This window comes from Salvia miltiorrhiza, chromosome 3 (assembly GCF_028751815.1).
Source record: "Salvia miltiorrhiza cultivar Shanhuang (shh) chromosome 3, IMPLAD_Smil_shh, whole genome shotgun sequence".
In the NCBI taxonomy this organism is placed as follows: domain Eukaryota; kingdom Viridiplantae; phylum Streptophyta; class Magnoliopsida; order Lamiales; family Lamiaceae; genus Salvia; species Salvia miltiorrhiza.
The window spans coordinates 31,911,622-31,930,533 of record NC_080389.1 but is presented as its reverse complement, the minus strand read 5'-3'; the positions used below and the strand labels follow the sequence as shown (position 1 = coordinate 31,930,533).

General features: G+C 42.1%; 1 protein-coding gene and 1 long non-coding RNA gene across 2 annotated transcripts; one reads left to right on the top strand and one right to left on the bottom strand.

Annotated features, from left to right (window-relative positions):
- The first annotated feature begins 459 nt into the window (after positions 1 to 459).
- On the top strand, positions 460 to 2,095 carry LOC131014103 (uncharacterized). The gene is made up of 3 exons (XR_009098047.1): positions 460 to 645; positions 746 to 808; positions 1,813 to 2,095. It is a non-coding gene; the product is annotated as an uncharacterized LOC131014103 (long non-coding RNA).
- An 11,946-nt stretch (positions 2,096 to 14,041) lies between these two features.
- Positions 14,042 to 18,601, bottom strand: LOC131018658 (uncharacterized). Its single transcript, XM_057947373.1, has one exon. The coding sequence runs from the start codon at positions 18,599 to 18,601 to the stop codon at positions 14,042 to 14,044; it is 4,560 nt and encodes a 1,519-aa protein (XP_057803356.1).
- Between the last annotated feature and the right edge of the window lie 311 nt (positions 18,602 to 18,912).

Here is an 18,912-nt window from a genome sequence, read left to right as displayed (position 1 = left end):
GAGGCAGTTGTTGTGCATTATGAGGAAAGATGTTGAGACTAGTATAGCCGATGCCCCACCGTACTAAACAAGGATGAGTCAAGCGAAGATAGCATCTATCGACAGATCGACGAGTACGAGAGTCAGGAGTCAGAACCGAGCGAAGAGACGGAGCCGAGCGAGGATATGGAGGTCGATGATGCGACGGGCAGGACTACGGGAGACGATGGATAGTGATCACGTTTATCTCATAGGCGTGTACATATGTATAGATGCATAGTTGATATATATATATATATATATATATATATATATATATATATATATATATATATATAGGGTATGGATCCATGGAGAATTACACTATAGTATAGAATAGAGAAAAAGTCAGGACCGTATGATCTACTTTATCCTACGGCCCTCTTTTATTCCAATTAGTATTTTTAAAATCGAAAAACATTTTTAAAAAGTGTTTAGAAATTCCGGAAGGGGTAAATTAGAATTTACCAATGAATGTAAATCGGTAAGTTTCAATTATTTCCGAAAATCACTCCTCCACCTTCTCTTCGAAAAATATTGTGGAAACTAGGGTTTTGGGATACCGAATAGCAACATCCATTTCGCTGTCACACGAAATCACCAGATTATCGAAGAAGGTTGAAGAACGTAAGGTTTTTAGCACTTTATGTTCGAAAATTTTCATAGATACTAGGGCTTTGGAATTTCGAATAAACACAACAATTACGTTGCCGCACAACTTCTGTAGATTATCGAAGAAGGTAGAAAAACATCGGGGTTTTTGCAGAATCATCGGTGTTTCGTTCGAAAGGTAAGTTCGAATCATTCAAATTTCAACATTACATTGTTCATTCGAAAGTAAAAATCACTCCAATATCATTTATAGATCCCTTTAAAACAGAACTGTAATTTTTGAGGTTTTTACTGTTTTCCAAAAAATCTATAGCCTAATATTGTATTATTCGACAATAAAAACATTGGAATGACCATGAAATATTTTTATTCTAACTAAATATGAGCCGATCTGTTTTTATATGTTCGAATAAACACAACGATTTTCACCAGATTATTTTTTGTTCGTATAGTTCTCTTGCGTGTGTTGTTGGTGCGCCATTTTTAGCATTTTTTTTGGTTCTATTCTCTTCGCCTCTGGATTTGGAATCTATTAGGGGTTTATGTGAATTTGGTAAGATTTTGGGGGTTTTTTTTTTTTGCTTATTTTGATGTTTTTGGGTGATTGATGCGCTTAGAGCGAACAATGGGCGCTTTTATTAGAACTGAGAATTGATTCTGGAATTCGAAGTTATTGCTTCAATTTCTTATTTTTGCTTTAATTCTACAATGAGAGAGATTGCTGAGGGAAAAAATAACAAGAAACATAGGTACTTCCCCAAATAAGAATTATGGGCTTTTCCAAGAAACCAATCAAAATTTTGTCAAATTCTGCTCCGAAAAGACCCTTTGACTTGGCTTTTCAACAAATGGTAAGCATCTATCCTTCTTCTGATATTCTATTATTGATTCATTTCCTTTCAAGCTTTTGGTTGTAGGTTTACTCATGTTAAACGGTGACCGCTTCTTGATTGAAAAATCATTGGACTTTTTGTTGTTTTTATGTTATGCTGAATTGGATTAAGTTCTAGGGTCCCAAAATAGTGCTTTTTTGTTGGTGAGTTAGCGATAGACATGGAAACTAGTTTGTAGATCGAAAAGGGTACAAATTTCGAATACTATTTATTCAGTAAATAATAATCTTTGTTCGGAAAGAATTTATGTTTGTTCAAATATAAGACATTACTTGTTCAAAACTTGTAGGAGATAGGTGCAGATGCCGTAGCTAGTGCTCCGGAAACGAACTGAAGGACGACGTTCTGAGCAAAGCTTCAAAGACTTATGAAGAAATGTCCATGGATCCAAATTTAAAGTAAATTTAATTTTGCTTGGGTGACTTCCGTGATGATGTATCGTACTTCTTAAGGATTTATTCGTTCTAATTTTTTGGGTGATATTGTTTGGACGGATGCAGCAATTTAGGTATTTTATGGATTACCATTGCAGATAATTGTGAGGAATTAAGTTTTGATGTTATAAATTTTGTTAGCAATTTATTAGAAATTTAATGTTATGATTTGTTCGAATAAATATCAATGTTATTCGTTATAGGTATTGTTTATTATTCACAAAATTTGTACTGTTATTTAGTATGTATTGAAGATTCTTCACTTAATCATAATGGAGATGATAAACATGCATTTTTACCTCTTGGAGTGTCATTTTTTATGCTTAGTTGTGAGGATTTTGTGTGTTTGATGGTCTATTTGAGCTTATATTCGTTTATGGTCAAGAACTTGTTACTTGCTTGTGTTTGAACGAATTTTCAGAAGTAAAGAAGCAGAATTTGGAAGAATTGGCTGAAATACAAGTTGTAGTTCGTCTCGATAGAAGTTCGTGAGCGCAAACGGATCATAAATCGGATTTCGAACGAGGGAGAACGAGCCAAAACAAAATCACTGCGCAAAGCTGTCAGGAGTTCTGTTTCGTCACGCGGGCCAGCCATGCGGCCGCGCGACGTGGCCGCGCGAGTCGCCGTATTTCCGCCCAAAATTCATTTTTTTAGTGATTTTGGGTATTTTTGAGAGCTACAAGACCTAGGGCATATAAATACTCCCCAAGAACTTATTCGCTGCAACCTTTTATCATCTTTTATCATATTTAACTTTTCCTGAGAGCTGAGAGAGACGGAGCAAGAGCAAGATTGAAGATTCTCGACTTCACTACGGTTTTTCATTGTTGAATGTTTATTAGTTTCATTGAGATTTTGATTGTTAGTCATATGTCTATGTGTGGCTAAAATCCCTTTTTCCCAGGGTTTAGGGAGTAAACATGGTTTGAATTTCTGACTGTTTGATTCAATTAATTGGATTGTTATTCCTTTCTATGTTCTTGTTTTCATTGTTTGCTTTATTGATTGGCCACCAATTTAGCATAATCATAGGTTTTAATTTGAGATCGGGAGATGATAATTATTACCTGAACTAAGAACATAGAACACATTTATTTTAATTCTAAAGGGAATTGATAACTGTGAGGGCGTTAATCCTAGGAACTTTTAGAAGTTACATGTTAGAAGTGCGATCCAGGGATGGTATCCTTGCATGTAATTGTTGGATTTGTATACTGAAAGTAAGAACGTTTTATGCTTGTATACAATGTTTCCTAAGTTCACTATCTAATCTCCTATCTGATTGTGTTCATGATTGCATATGTATGTTCTTTATCTCTATATAAGTAGATTATATGGTGTGTTGTGGATCACAGAAGACCATATAATTGGAATAACCTTAAGAGATATAATATGATCACAGCCGAAATAACTCTAGGACAAGTTATTGGTTTAGGCTGCAGTATAGATGGAAGTAGTTTGTCTTGGCTACTTGTCTATACTGGTACGTCATTACGTATTGATAGGACCACAGTTTGAGATGTATTCTTCTATCTGACTTAAGTGAAGAATCAAGATCTCGGTGACTTATAAATCTTAATACTAATAAGTATTCAGATATATATATTAATTCGTATATCACTTTGACTTACTATGGGTGAAAGTTATATACTAACTCGAGTACTCTGTATCTTGGGTGACAGCGGTTAATATATGATATTTGATTATCTGTATTAGTACCCGTATCCGGTATAGGATAATGACATCCCCTTAAGGAGCTCAATAAGGTTTATTACGCTAAACCCTGCAGGTTGATTAAGTTCAGGCGTAATAATAAATTTTGAGTGGTACTACTTAAGGAATTATTAAGAGATTAATTAATTTAAGCTGTCAGAGCTCTAATTAATTAATGGATGTCGGATATTTTAAATACGGAGATTTAATAAGTCTAAATACAAGCCCCGACTCATCACCGGCAATAAAGGGGTAAGTCAGTATCGGTTCTCTAGTGGAATGAACTGATATTTATAAATTAATTATGGTCTGAGCTGACCATAGATAAATTAATTTATTTGAGGCCCATCTTTATTCCTTGTATCTGGTCCCTGGACTGGCCCAAAGACTCCTAGCCCTAGTATAGAGAGAACACGCCTCCTACATTTTTTCTGGCGCCTCCTACGTATTTAATTCTATTAAATACAGCTGTCAGATCTCAGGAAAAAGACTGATAAAATATTAGGGTTTTGAGAGAGCTGTGGGGCGCAGGGAAAATGTGTGGAGCATTCTCTCTTGGGACTTTCATAGATCGTTGTCCATCCAACGGTGAAAGCTGAGCGGGATACAGTCGAGAAGATCAGAGCTGGAGTCAGATTTTCGCAAGAAACCAAGTTCTGGCAGTCTCCGTAAAACGGCCATAACTTCCTCCACAGAACTCCGATTCAGACGAATCAGGCGGCCACGGAAAGCTCTCTCGAAGACGAAGAAGTCGTATTTCGCCTAGAAATACGATTTGAGGACGTTTGAGGCTTCAAACGAAGGCGTGAAGTTGGCTGACCTGTTCAGCAACAGATTGACGAATTCTTAGGAATTCTTCAGGTATTCTCTAACTCCAACGTGCAGTTGTTAAATTCATAGGAGCATGTTAGGATTAATCGTTGTATGATAAATTAATAATATTCCAAGAAACGATCATCGGGCAATCGGAGCATTAATTCAGTTTAATATTCCTTCAGTAATCAACGGTTTGTATGCCACGGGAGTGGGTATGGACTAGCTTAGAGATTGCCTTAGGAATCGTCTTATTAATTGAATTGAACATGTTAGTTAGGAGAATCTGTTGAAACTTTGCCTTGGGAAATCTTCTCTTATCTGTTACTCCGCATTTTCGCAGCTTGATTTATTCTCTTTCCTGTTATTTATTTATTTAGTTTTAAAAACAAAACTCTCAATTTCAATTTTCCAGATAGAGGAATAATAATTTCGGATAGGAATTGGTTAATTCAGTCTCTGTGGAATACGACCTTGCTTGCTACTGTACACAATTGCACCCGTACACTTGCGGCGTGTTAATAAAATAGCGAACAGGAGATTCAGTAAATGTAATATCAACTCACGAATATGATTCAATATTTTTTATGAATATGGTGTAAGAGTTTACTGAATAAGTAAGAAAACTTATCGAATAAGGTCAGATGAATATGATTCAATATTTTTTATGAATATGGTGTAAGAGTTTACTGAATAAGTAAGAAAACTTATCGAATAAGGTGAGACGAATATGATTCAATATTTTTTATGAATATGGTGTAAGAGTTTACTGAATAAGTAAGAAAACTTACCGAACAAGGTCAGATTTATACGAAGAAATCAATAAGTTATATTGAATAAATAATATAATAATATGAACAAAAATAGTGTTAAGCGAAACTAACAATAAAATTTCATATAATTAAAAACGAATTATGCTTAATGTAAACCTAGGTATTAAAAACGGCAAAAAATAAGTAGAAAACTAAAATATATATATATATATATATATATATATATATATATATATGAAATTTAACTACCTAAAATATCAAGATTCGGTCAACTATAATTACGTATTGGACGGTTACAATAAAAATTCCAATTACTAAGATGCCCTTTCATATAATAATCGATTACATTAAACTGAATTACCAAAATCGTCGGATCATCCGTATCTAAGGGTGGATATTAATTCTCCATTCTCTAAAAAAGATGTATTCTCTATTGATCCATTCTCTCTCTCTCTCTCTATATATATATATATATATATATATATATGTATATAGGTAGAGAAGCATAGTATAGTGCGTATTAGTAGATAGTGTATATCTATAGACGCTTAGTACTTATGATGCTTGTATAGCTAGAACATCATTTTAGTGTTAGGGCCTTTGTTCATAAGACCCTACTTTTGTGAAAGACCTCGAGAGAGAGGCAATTTTTCCTATATATATATATATATACATAGATGTTGATGATTAGTGAGTTTCACTTTCCTTATCAGAGCTTTGAGATTGATGATGTTGATGCATGATGATAGACGAGAAATAGAGTGGACGAGAATTTTGCGAATTTTGAGATCACATATGAGATATAGAAGTGAAATGAGAAAAATAGAACTTGTATTTTGAATTGACGAACGGCTAGCTTCGAGGCCAATCTTTTTTTTCATTTTTCCTTTGTAGTATGCCTCCGAGAAGAAAAGGAGCGGAGAGACCAACCGTTGAGATAATACGAAGAGAGTTAAAGATTTTATCGGAATTTTAGGGATAGCTAAGGGGAGTTCTTAGAATACTAACGTAGACGTTGGTTCAAGGATACACAGTTCAGAGTTGACGACGTCAAGGGCGTTCTACACCTGTTGCTACTACTACCGATGGAGTGGCAGAAATAGGGAATTTACCCAGCATCAGAGTTCATACACACGACCCTGTTAAGACGAACGTATTATGGAGACCTCAGGGGATGCATAGATACTATTGACCAATTGTACTTCGTAATAGAGGTACTTTCACCGAGACCGCGTTTATTGTCGCCAGAGTAGTCATGAGAGTAGACTTACTGAGCCCCTATTCCGTTTGGTCATATTTCAATTATTCTGCATCCATTTGAACTCATGCAGGAGCTGAGCTATTTACAATTGAGAAATTTTTCCGGATCCACTGTCTTCGAGCCTGAGCCGTTATGTTGGAAATCCTTATCCCTTGCTTTGACAGTGGACTATTTATTCATTTTCCACTTAGTTGATTGTTCTTACTTCCAGTATTGATTTACTCCAATCATATCATATCTCAGTTTTTATTCTAGTTTCTGTTCTAGCTTTTGATCTTACATTGATTATAACTTCTTCATTATCCTTGAGACAACACTGGCTGTTATGGAATCATTCCATTACTCGAGCTCGTCTTGTACAAAGATAAGACATTTTTATTCATCACATCCTATTCCCTACCACATCCGACAAGAGATAGAGATGTCTAGGTAACTAGAATGGAATAACCATATGATTCGTAGAAAGACGATTTATGGGAGCAGTCGTAAGATACAATTATTACGGGACGGGCATAACTTTTCGACCATGAATTTTCTTATATATCTATATGGCGATGACCAGAGAGTCTCTATGCTTGAGTAGAGCTTTGATGTGATGTTGCGATGATAGACATGAACTATGTCTTTGACATTGAGTTATGAAAATTGAGAAAATAATATGATGTTGAGTAAGAGTCTTATGATTTGTGAGTTATGAGAATTAGTTCTAAGGTTGATATATGTCCCCTTAGATTCTTGCCGAGAAAGAGAAACCGATTGAAGAAAGAAATAGAGTTGTTAATATGAGACAAAGCAATAAAATAGTAGCTGAATATGACCGACATTTTTGCGATTTGGCACGATATGCTCCATATCGAGTAGATACAGATGAAAGTATGTCGGAATTGTTTTGTTCCAGACTAAAGCAAGAGATACGAGTCGTTTTAGCGAGTTAGAGTTCGCTAACCTATGCTGAGGCTTTGAACCGAGCATTTGATATGGAACTGGCAATGTAGTAGAGAAACCGAGTCAAATTTCGATGCCACAATCAAACCCGAATTTTCAAACGAGGAATCAGCCTTTCTCTGGACAAAGCTAAAAGGGCAAGAGAAAATGGGACGACCGAAGCCAAGGTCCCAAGAAGCCGTGGTAGAGTCAGAATGCGCCACCGCAATGTCAGAACCGAGACAAACGGCCTTATGTTGGCCCAACTGCCCCAGCAATAATTCCTCAAGGACCGCGAGGGATACCGCCTTGTTGAAGTGCAATAAACTACATTTGGGAGAGTATAAAATGGGACAGAATACCTGTTACACCTACGGAAGGGTCGGACACTCCTCGAACCAGTGTCCGAATCATCATCAAAGTGGAAGCGGAGGACGACCGAGTCAGTTTCGGCACAACTCAAAGCAATGAAGGAAATCCTATCTCTACCTCTACCACAGCGACAACAGCCAGCCTATCGACCACGTTAGTCAAGAAGGCAACCACCAGCCCTGCGGGCGAATCAACCGCATCACCAGAGACTGTTCGCGCTTGAGCAGAAAGCATGGGACAAGAATCGAGGAATTTTGGCAGGTATAGGCGAGTTGAAGGGTGTGTCCATAGTAATTTTTGTTCGACATTGGAGCTTCGCATTCTTTTATCTCTCATACTGGTGTCGATACCTTAGGATTGAATATAGAGCCTGCTCCGCAATGTCTAAGAGTAACCTCACCCATAGGCAGAACTACTACGGTTTCACCTGTGTGCCCTTACTTAGAATTTGAGTTAAGATCGAATAAGCTTAAGGCTAGAAACCTGAGATTGATGCCTATGTGGCACTTGGATATAATTTTGGGAATGGATTGTTTAGAGGAGAACCATGCGAAGATACGATGCAAGGAGAGACGGATATCTTTCCAGCCACCTGGCCAAGAACCTACTTTCTTCGTTGGTATTGAGGGAAAATGGAAGAAGACGCCAATCATCTCGGCACTGCAAGCAAGAAAGCTCTTGCGAAGAAATGATACAGCCGCGTACGTTGTATATCTGAACCAGAGTGAAGAGCCTAAGACGAATACAAACGACATACCAGCTGTGCGAAAAATATGAAGATATAGATGACGTTTATCGAAATTACCACCGGGTCGTCAACTTGAGTTACGATCGAGCTCGAGACTCGAAACTTATGTCCCCGTGTTTTATTCTATCTAGTGTTTCCCCACGAAGAGCACCAGTTCTGCTTGTTAAGAAGAAGGGTAGCAGTATGAGACTACGCGTCGATTAACGAGAATTGAATGAGGAAACGATGAAGAATAAGTATTTGTTACCTTGAATCAGTGACCTAACTATAAAGAGCAAATACGTTTTAAAAGATCGACTTGAGAACAAGGGTACCATCGACGGAGGATACAATCGGAAGATATTCTGAAGACGATGTTTCGTACGCGATATGGCATCGCTATAATTTCGAATATATATATATATATTTGGAAGATGTGCCTGTTTAGATTAATGAATGTCCCTGCTGGTGAAGTCTAACGTTCAAATCTACCTAAACTAGTCGGAAAAGGACGTCGGAATCACCTGTATCGCAATGTGAGAGAGAAATTGCCTGAAAACTTGCCGATGAGATTTCTTAAGGTAAAATTGCATATCTCCTATATTGGTTTACAAAGCGTATTTATAAGATTACATTAGGGCGAAGGGTAAAAGGGGGTTTTCATATCGTTCACGTACTCCACATGCGGCGTACGTGAATGTTTCTCTCTCCATTAACAAACTTTCTAACTATTTTGCAGCTTTTTGTTGAACACGTGCTCTCTTCAAGCCTTCACTGCTGGTTGTTTCCATTCCCTAAGTCTTCTCCGTATGTCGCTTTAGTGTTGCGCTATCCTCTCTAGTCTGCGCAGACCTTCGACGGTGCTGCTATCTTTTATGATATGGCTTTGCCTCTTTCGATCCGAGTAGGCCTGGAGTTTAGATCAGCCTCTTTCTTAATCTGCGCCGACATTAATCGTCGCCGTTGTGTTATTTCGGCGATCGTGTGGTGTATTCACGCTTCTTGGGTCGAGTGTGTTCCGAGGCTAAGTCGGCGCCGCTATCCTTGTTTGGGGTAGGATGGCTGATGGGATCCTCACTCCTCATCAGCTACTCCCCCCTAGTCTACGAAAAAGAGAGCTTTGAATTTTCGTAGATGTGCTTGAAATCAGGTTTCCCCTATTCTAGTCTACGCCGACTTATATCGGTATTGCTACTTTGCTTTGATCGTTGTGTGACACAGCTCTGCTCTTCTGAGTCAGGTATGCTTAGAGCTTGGTTCAGTTTCTTTCTCAACCAATGATGCCTTAGATCTACGCTGTTTTCTTGTCAAATATGTCCTCTGAGCCGAATATGTTGATTTCTTCTAAGCGGCGCAGGCTTTAGTCGGCGCCGCTTCTCTGGTATTTCTGGGGTGAGAAGTTTTTGAATTTCTTTTTGTAATTGTACTGAGCGTTTGGTGCTTTCTTATCTTCGTAGGGTTTTTTCCTCTGTTCATGACGTCTTGTCATTTAATGACTGACACCTTTGCTATTCCCCGTACACGTCCTTTCACAGCCCCAGACTCGATCTGCACCCTCCCTTTTCAACCGCCATTTCCGTGATTAAATCTGGACCCTTAAGTTTTTAACCCTAATGATTTCCCTCCTTTTCGGTCTCTTCGAATCCATCTCCTCTATAAATGCTTGTTCTTTCTCCTTTTTCTTCTTCTCTTTCTTCCTTCACTCTTCTGTGTTCTTTGTTTTTTCTGTTTCGGTTTCTCCTCTCCCCCCGCCGGTCGTTCCCCTTTCTCTTCTCGCCCTCCCTGTCGCTAGGTTTAACCAGGTATCTCTTCTCTCCTCCCTCTAGCTTTGCGATATTTTACTTTTTCCTTTTGACGGTTTCTTCATCCCCCTTCCTTCCCCTTTCTCGTTTTGTGCTGTTTTCTTGTTTGCAACTTTGCATTATCCATGGCTGCTTCGTCTGCACTCCCCCAATCCACTCTGTCTACCCGATCCATGAAGATGATAAGGGATGCCCTTCGTATCGATGTTGGTGATTCGGATTACAAAATCCGGATTCAGAATCCCGCTGACCCTGATTCCGATATGCCTAATACTTTCCGAGGCATTAATCCTGATGTTATTCCGATCTGGGTCGATCAAGTTGATGCTGGACTGCGCATCCCTCCTTCTCCTTTTTTGATTGAACTATGTAATTTGTATGGCATTCCCTTTTTTCAACTTTCTCCTTCTTCTATTCGTCGAGCCCACGTGCTACATATAGTCTGCGCCGCTAACAATTATCCCTACAGCGCTGCCCTATTCCATAAGACCCATGTTCTGAAACGAACAGGGTCCCATTATAATTTCACCTCCAAGGCTGGGGGTTACATGGCTTTTATGAAAAAAATGACTTCTTTAGACAAAGATTTTCAAGATAAATATTTCTTTGTCCAAACCCGAAATGGCACTTGGCCAGACATTATCGGCGCCGATGCCCAACTTCAATGGCATGAAACTAAGCATCTCACCCCTTCTAGTTCTGCGCGTGTAACTGATATTGAAGATATTCTTCTGACACGATTGGCCGAGGCCCGGGTCAAGGAAGTTTTGGACGTGAAGGTGCTGGTGACTAGACCCTCTGTCCTGGCCGGTGCGGGCTTATTCTCCCGCTACCCCCTATCTCCCGAGGGTATTAAATGTGTCTTAACATTAATATTTGTCATGTTTTGCTTTTACGTTAGTCCCTCTTTCTTGTGAATGTCGGATTTGTTCTTTGGATTGTGTTTCTGATGTGCTTTCCATTTTGTTTGCTTTGAGTTAGGTATGGATACGTGGAAAACCCCATCGGTCGGTGTCATTGATAGCTTCAACTTTTCTCAGAGTGGTGCTGTTGAACCATCTCCGGCTGCGCAGACTGTAGGCGGTGCCGCGCAAGCCATTGCCGCGGGGTCTTCCGGCTCTCGACGCCCCCAGCTTCGCGATGAAGATACCAGAAATGTGGAAGAGGATGATCCTCCAGTTCTGAAGAAACGAAAAGGTGTTTCGACTAAGAGGCAGTTGCAGCAGAAGAAAAAGAAAACCACGACGCCTGCGGCGCAGCCGGAAACCATCGTATTGTACTCAGAGGATGCTACCTCCTCTGCTCAGATGCCTGTTTCTCCTCACCGTTCCCACGATGTTGGGGTGTCCTTTGGAACGGGGATCGCCCCTCGTGTTCTTGGAGATCTAACTGTTGAAGAATGTCGATCTCAAATGATCGCCCAGATTGCTCCTGCTGATCTTCAAGCTCAGGAGTCCTTGAACCGCCAGCAAATAGCAGATGGCCTTGTGATGACGATTGACAAGGTGGGCTCATTTTCGTTTATTCCATTTTTGCTTTTTAGATGTGTGTTCCCTAAGTTCCTTTGTTATATCATGCGCAGGCCAGGGTTGAATGTTTGGCCGTTGTTCGAAGTCTTCTCCGTGCAGAGGGCGAGGTCCAGACCAAAGATAAGGAGTTCCTAGCGGCGCTGGCCCGATGTACTACTGGTGAGGAGGAAGCTCGCCGTTTGCGAGAGGAAAACGAGAAATTGAAGGCTGAGAGGTTGTCCGTTGATACGGAGCTGGCTCGGGTTCAGGGAGAGTTAACGCGTGTGAAGCATGAGAAGGAAGAAGAACTTGCAGCGGTCGCCCAAGATCATGCAGAGAAGTTGGCTGCCCTCAGGCAAGAGATAGTGGCGAAAGAAAACGCGGCTTTCCAAAATGGTATCAAGCAACACCGGCTGCGCTATTTTCTTTCCCCTGAGGGTCACGCGTTCTTGCGTATCATGTTGCAAGAAACCATCATCGCATTCAGCTGTACCCCCGAATTGCTGACTGCTGCTGCCCCAGCATTGAAATGGCTTGTCAAGGAGTCCACCCAGATTACTCTTAACTTGATCCAAGCTTCTCTTGAGCAGAGAGCCTTGTGCGAAAATGATGCGGTGCTGCATGCCATTGATTCCAATGCTCTTTGAAAAATTTTGGGTATCCGCGTTGATTCGCCACCGACTCCCGAGTGGTGGTTCCCTATTGTAGACAAGGCCATCAACTTGTTTGTGATGGGCCGTAGTGCTAACCCTCCGCCTACTCTGCCTGCTCGTCCCTTTATCAGGACGCCTTATATGGACGAGATCCGCTCTCGTATCCGCTCAGTTCGGGGTAACTACCCAGGTGGCGGAGTGTTCTATGAGCCAGCTCTTGTGATCGTGGCGGCGCTGGCTTCTATCGCGCAGGAATCTCCGCAGCCCGAACCTTCCGGTGGGGACAGCGGTGGCAACACAGATGAGGAGATACAGATAGACAAGCCCCCAACTCCACCTTCCAACCCTTAGATGCTAGAACACTTCCTCTTCTGGTTTTGCAGACTTCGCGTATTTGTAATGGGACCTTCGTATGAATCTTTGTACTTTGTAATTTGTTTGGCTCTCGTATGAATCTTTCCTTTTTGGTATCTTCTTCTTCTTTGTAGCCATTCATTATTTCGTGTTTGGTTTTTTGTAAATGTCGTGTGTTGCTCATAAATTCTCTGTTGCTATTGCGCAATGATATTTCTCGAATCAGATTACTCTCTGAATGACAACTAGGCCCGTAATCTTGGTTGGTGCTCTACACCCCCATGTTCGTCAGAATGTTCGGACTCGTGGTTCAACCATGGAAATTTTGGCTGATTCTTTGGACAAAATATTTGTCTGCGCAGACTCGGGACCTCGTTCTGCGCTGACTGGGGACCTGGATCATCGTGTTTTAAGCCTTGCAGTTAATGCCTCAACCGCTACCATTGATATCCTCGTATTGCCTTAGACTTTGCAATTCACATCTTGTATTGTGCAGTTAATGTCTTAGACATTGCAATTTATAGCTTAGCGTATGCAATTAATGCCCTTATTCCGTGATTAATGCTCTTGTGGTCATCGTCCCGTATTTTTATTTGTTGATCAATCGCCTCGAATCTTAGGGGTGATGTTTTGAGTGAAATCGACAGCAGTGGCGCAGATGAGCTCTTGCTAATAATGACTTCCTCGTGCGATCCATTGCTTGATACTTCTATGATTATTGCCCTTGTCGTGTAATTTGTGCCGTGAATTTGTGCAATTAATGCCTCGAATTTTGCAATTTAATGCCTTGAATTTGTGCAATTAATGCCTTGAATTTGTGCAATTAATGCCCTCGTCGTGCAATTTATGCCTTGAATTTGTGCAATTAATGCCCTCGTCGTGCAATTTATGCCTTGAATTTGTGCAATTAATGCCCTCGTCGTGCAATTTATGCCTTGAATTGTGCAATTTATGCCTTGAGTTTGTGCAATTAATGCCCTCGTCGTGCAATTTATGCCTTGAATTGTGCTTGCGCCGTCTTCTTAACCTGTGTTGTAAATTATGTTGAAGGAAACATAAGAGGCGAATTTCCCCTAAAACCATAGATCTTTATTGATGACGACCATGGCCCCAGACCTCATTAAAACCCCTGTGGGGAAAAAGAGTATCTGATCTACATAATGATGGGACATGAATAAAATTCACACATAGAATTTCTTGAGGTGATTGATGTTCCACGGCCTCTCGAGAGCTCTCCCCTCTTGATCAGACAGATGATAGGCTCCGCCTTTTAAGACTTCGATGATGATATATGGTCCTTCCCAGTTAGCTTCAAATTTCCCGGTAGCTTTCAGAGCATCCGCGCGCTTGAGTACCAGATCGCCCTTCTGGAATCGGCGTTGCTTGACCTTCTTATCATACCCGGCTTTAATGATGCTTTTGTACTTGGCAGCCTTGACCTGGGCTTCTTCTCGCTTTAGATCTATGAGGTCCAGCTCAAGCCTGCGCAGTTCTTCATTCTGCGCCGGATCATAAGTACAAATTCGATGTGATTCTAACCTTACCTCTGCTGGAATGACCGCATTTGAGCCATAAACCAAAGTGAACGGGGCTTCTCCTGTGGCTGTTTTGGGACTGGTACGCAGCGCCCACAGGACCGTGTCCAATTCCTCTTCCCATCGTCCTCTGCTTCTTTCTAATCTTTTCTTGATTCCCTCACAGATAGTGCGGTTAGCCAGCTCGACTTGACCATTGGCTTGGGGATGGGCTACTGAGACGAATCTCTGCTCGATGTCCATCCTTGAACAAAAATCCTCGATTCTTTGACTAGTGAACTGTGCTCCATTATCTGATATTAGAACTCTGGGCACCCCATACCTGCAACAGATGTTTTTCCAGATGAACTTTTCGACGGTGGCCTCATCCACCCTTGTTACAGCCTCTGCCTCCACCCATTTCGAGAAATAGTCTACTGCCACTATCAAGAAACATTTTCCTCCCGGCGCCGTTGGCAGTTTACCCACGATATCAATTCCCCATTTGTCGAAAGGATACGCCGAGTACATCACCCCCATTTCTTCCCCCGGGACGTTAATTCTTGGCCCATGTCTTTGGCAGGATTCGCACTTCTTTACATAAGCTTTGGTATCCCTGTCGATGCCAGGCCAGTAAAAGCCTGCTCTGATGATTTTTTTGGTAAGGTCTTTGTATCCTGCATGGTTTCCACAGCATCCCTGATGGATTTCCTTTAGAGCGAATTCTGCCTCCTCCGATGATAAACATTTAAGGAACGGGTTTGTGAAAGATCTCTTATAAAGCTGGTTGCTGATCAAACAAAAATTCTCATATCTAGCGTATTTTGCTGTGTCTCCCTCCATTCTTTCTCCTGTACGTAAGAAATGAATAATTGGGGCTCGCCAATCATCTCCCACTTCGACGGCGCAGACTTGAATCCCTGGGCTCTTCTTTGGTTCAAACAAGAGTGTGATTTCGTCATTCCATGATTGTTCAACGGCGCTGGCCATCCTTGCTAGCAAGTCAACCCTTCGATTTTCTTCCCGGGGTACTTGTACTATTTTCAGTTCTTCAAACTTTTCCTTGAGTTGCTGCATCCGATCATAATAAGCTCTCATTCTGTCATCGCGAACCTCACATTCGCCTCTCAACTGCTGGGCTACCAGTTGCGAATCGGTCTTGATTATTGCTGTGTCTGCTCTGAGCTCCTTCAAGATGTGGGCAGCCCTTATCACTGCCTCATATTCTGCCTCGTTATTTGACAGCTTGTCCTCGAACTTGATCGCAAACTGGTAGGTTCCATCTTCTGGCGATTCAATGTATATTCCGACTCCGCACCCCTCTTTGGTGACGGAACCGTCGACCTGCGCCGTCCATGGTCCTCGCAATGGCCATCTCGTGGTCTCTTGAATAAAGTCAGCCAGGGCCTGCGCTTTAATGGTAGTACGTGGTTCGAACGCTACATCATATTCGCCCAGCTCAATGGCCCATTTTACCATTCTTCCTGCAAGGTCTGGCCTCCCCAGGATTTGTTGAAAAGGTAGCGTTGTTCTGACGATAACTTTGTGTGATAAAAAATATGGGCGCAACTTTCTCGCCGTGATCATGATAGCGTAAGCTGTTTTCTCCGCTGCGGTGTATCTGATCTCCGCTCCTTGAATGATTTTGCTCACGAAATAAACTGGCTTCTGGGTACCCCCTTCCTCCCGCACTAGCACAGCGCTCAAAGATTCTACCCCCACCGAAGTGTATAGATATAGTGGTTCCCCCGGTATCGGTTTGGTCAGGACGGGTAGTCCTTTGAGATATTCCTTGAGGTCCTCGAAGGCTTGCTGGCACTCGCTACTCCACTCGAATCGACTTCCCTTTCTCAGAATTTTGAAGAAGGGCAGACTTCTTTCTGCTGACCTCGATATGAACCGACTTAGTGCAGTTATTCGTCCGTTCAGTGTTTGTATTTCTTTGATGTTCCGCGGCGCCGTCATGTCAATAATAGCTTTAACTTTATCTGCGTTCACTTCTATTCCCTCGGGCGTAACCTTGTATCCCAGGAATTTTCCCGACTGCACCCCGAAAGTACATTTAGCCGGATTGAGCATGAGCTTGTGTCTTCGTATCACTGAGAAGATTTCCTCCAAGTCGTCCGCATGTGTGCGTGCTTCAATGCTGCGTACCAGCATGTCATCTACATAGACCGAGACATTCTCTTTCAATTGATCTTTGAAGATTCTGTCCATCATTCTCTGGTAAGTAGCCCCAGCGTTTTTTAGTCCAAATGGCATACTCACATATGCGAAGATCCCTGCGCAGACTGCGAATGCTGTTTTAATAACATCGTTCCTGTACATCTTAACCTGATGGTACCCTTGGTAAGCATCCATCATTGACAAAAGTTCGCATCCTGACGTTGCGTCTACTAACTGATCAATCCGTGGCAATGGGTAACAATCCTTTGGACAGGCTGCATTGAGGTCCCGGTAGTCCACACACATCCTCCAAGTCTTAGCCTTCTTCTCCACCATAACGGCGTTCGATACCCAGTCCGGGTATTGCACTTCTATGATATGTCCCGCTTCCAACAACGCCTGTATCTGCTCTCGAATAGCAGCATCCTTTTCAGTACCGAAGTGTCTCGTCTTTTGCTTGACTGGCTTGATCGTGGGATCCACGTTCAAACAATGCTCGGCTAGCTCTCTGTCGATTCCTTTTAGGTCCGCCGTAGTGAACGCGAATACATCAGCGTTTCTGCGCAGGCAAGCTATTACCTTTCTTTGTAATTCTGGCTCCATATGTGCCCCGATTTTGGTAGTAAATCCCTCCTTATCCTTGAAAAGCTCAATAACCATGCACGTATCATTGGTAGTGATGAGAGGTATTTTGTCATTTCCCCCTTGCAGCTCTGCGATCTCTCTCCGCTCGGGCTCTGAAGCCGTGATCACTCCAACTTTTCGCTTCTTGCTTGCCTCTACTTGGTGCACTGACCTTTCCCGTTTTTGTCCGGAGTATTGAGTTAATACTTGTACATGGCATTTCTTCGACACAGCCTGGTCTCCCCACACTTCACCAATTTTGCCTCCTTCCAAGGGGAACTTCATCTTCAAGTAAAGAGTAGAGATGATTGCTTTAAAAGAGTTCAGCGCCGGTCTTCCAAAGATCATATTGTAAGAGGGTTTTGGTGCGTCGATGACCAAGAACTTGACCATTCGGGTCTTTTTTCCCCATGGTTGCCCTATCGTCATTGGCAATTCAATTATTCCCACCGGTAGGACTGATTCTCCCGAGAACCCATAAAGAGGAGCCACAACGGGCTCTAGCTTAGCCTCCAGACCCATTGCCTGCCAGCACTCTAGATACAAGATGTTGACGGCGCTGCCTGAATCAACAAAGATGCGGTGTACCAACACGTTGGCCACGTTGGCGGAAAATACCAAGGCGTCGTCATGAGGATAGAATAGAGACCTGGCGTCCTTTGGTCCAAAGGATATTGTCGGCTCATCGGGCGCGGTGTTGATTGTCATGACAGCTTTATCATAGTATCCAGATCTGACCGTGCGGGCTAATTGCTTTTTGGCCCTGTTAGATGTTGGTATATTATTTTCTCCGGTAATCATGTGCACCTCTCTGTCATACTGGGCGTGGTTTGCGGGGTTGTGTCTATCCTGGCTGTCTCGTCTATGATTTCTTTTTTCCCTTCTCTCCTCGTGTCTGTGTCTTCTTTCTCTGTCATCATGGTCGCGGCGGGTGTCATCCCGCCGGTGCCGCTCATCATCCCTACGTTCATCGTAACGGCTCTCTCTATATGAGCCTCGTGGCCTTTCTATGTATTGATCCAGGAACCCCTTCCTGACCAAAATTTCCAGCTGATGCTTCAAATGTCCGCATTCGCGGGTGAGATGACCGTAACGGTTGTGATATTCACATAACAAATTGTTCCTGCCTGGGGCTGGGGTTCCAGGTTGGTAATCATTTGGAGCTCTAAAATAATTCTCTTCTTTGATTTGATGGAAAATTTCGTCTATGTGACGATTCCATTGAGTTGGATTTTGCAAATCATCTCGGTAACCACCACGCTCTTCCCTCTTCTCTGTCTGTGCCGTGATTAATGAGCCTGTTCCAGCTTCAATGGCCATCGTTGGGATTCTGGGAGGTAGACCCCAGTAAGGATTCCTCGGGATGTATTTTTCTCCAGCGTCTGCGCTGTCTTGCTTCTTAGGTTTGAGCTTATCGGCCTCTGCCTTTCTTGCCATTTTAGCGTCTTCCAGTTAAAGGTATCCCGGTATTATTGTCATGATGTCTTCGAAACTGGTGGGCGGCTTGATCTGGAGTGCCTCAAAGAGTGGGCCTTGTTTTAACCCTCTAGCGAAAGCGTACCACTTAATCTGGGATTCGGCGTTTGGTATGTCTAACGCGATTGTGTTTAATGGGTGTTTTCCCAACCCGCTTTGCGCTGGCAAACTGTCTCATGAACATGAGGTGGAGATCATCGTATGAGTATATAGAATTATTTCTCAGATTGTGGAACCATCGCTGGGCCATGCCCGATAGAGTCGTGGCGAAG

Coding starts and splice junctions, on each gene's coding strand:
- LOC131018658 (XM_057947373.1), bottom strand. CDS start 18,601: ATGGCAAGAAAGGCAGAGGCCGATAAGCTCAAACCTAAGAAGCAAGAC.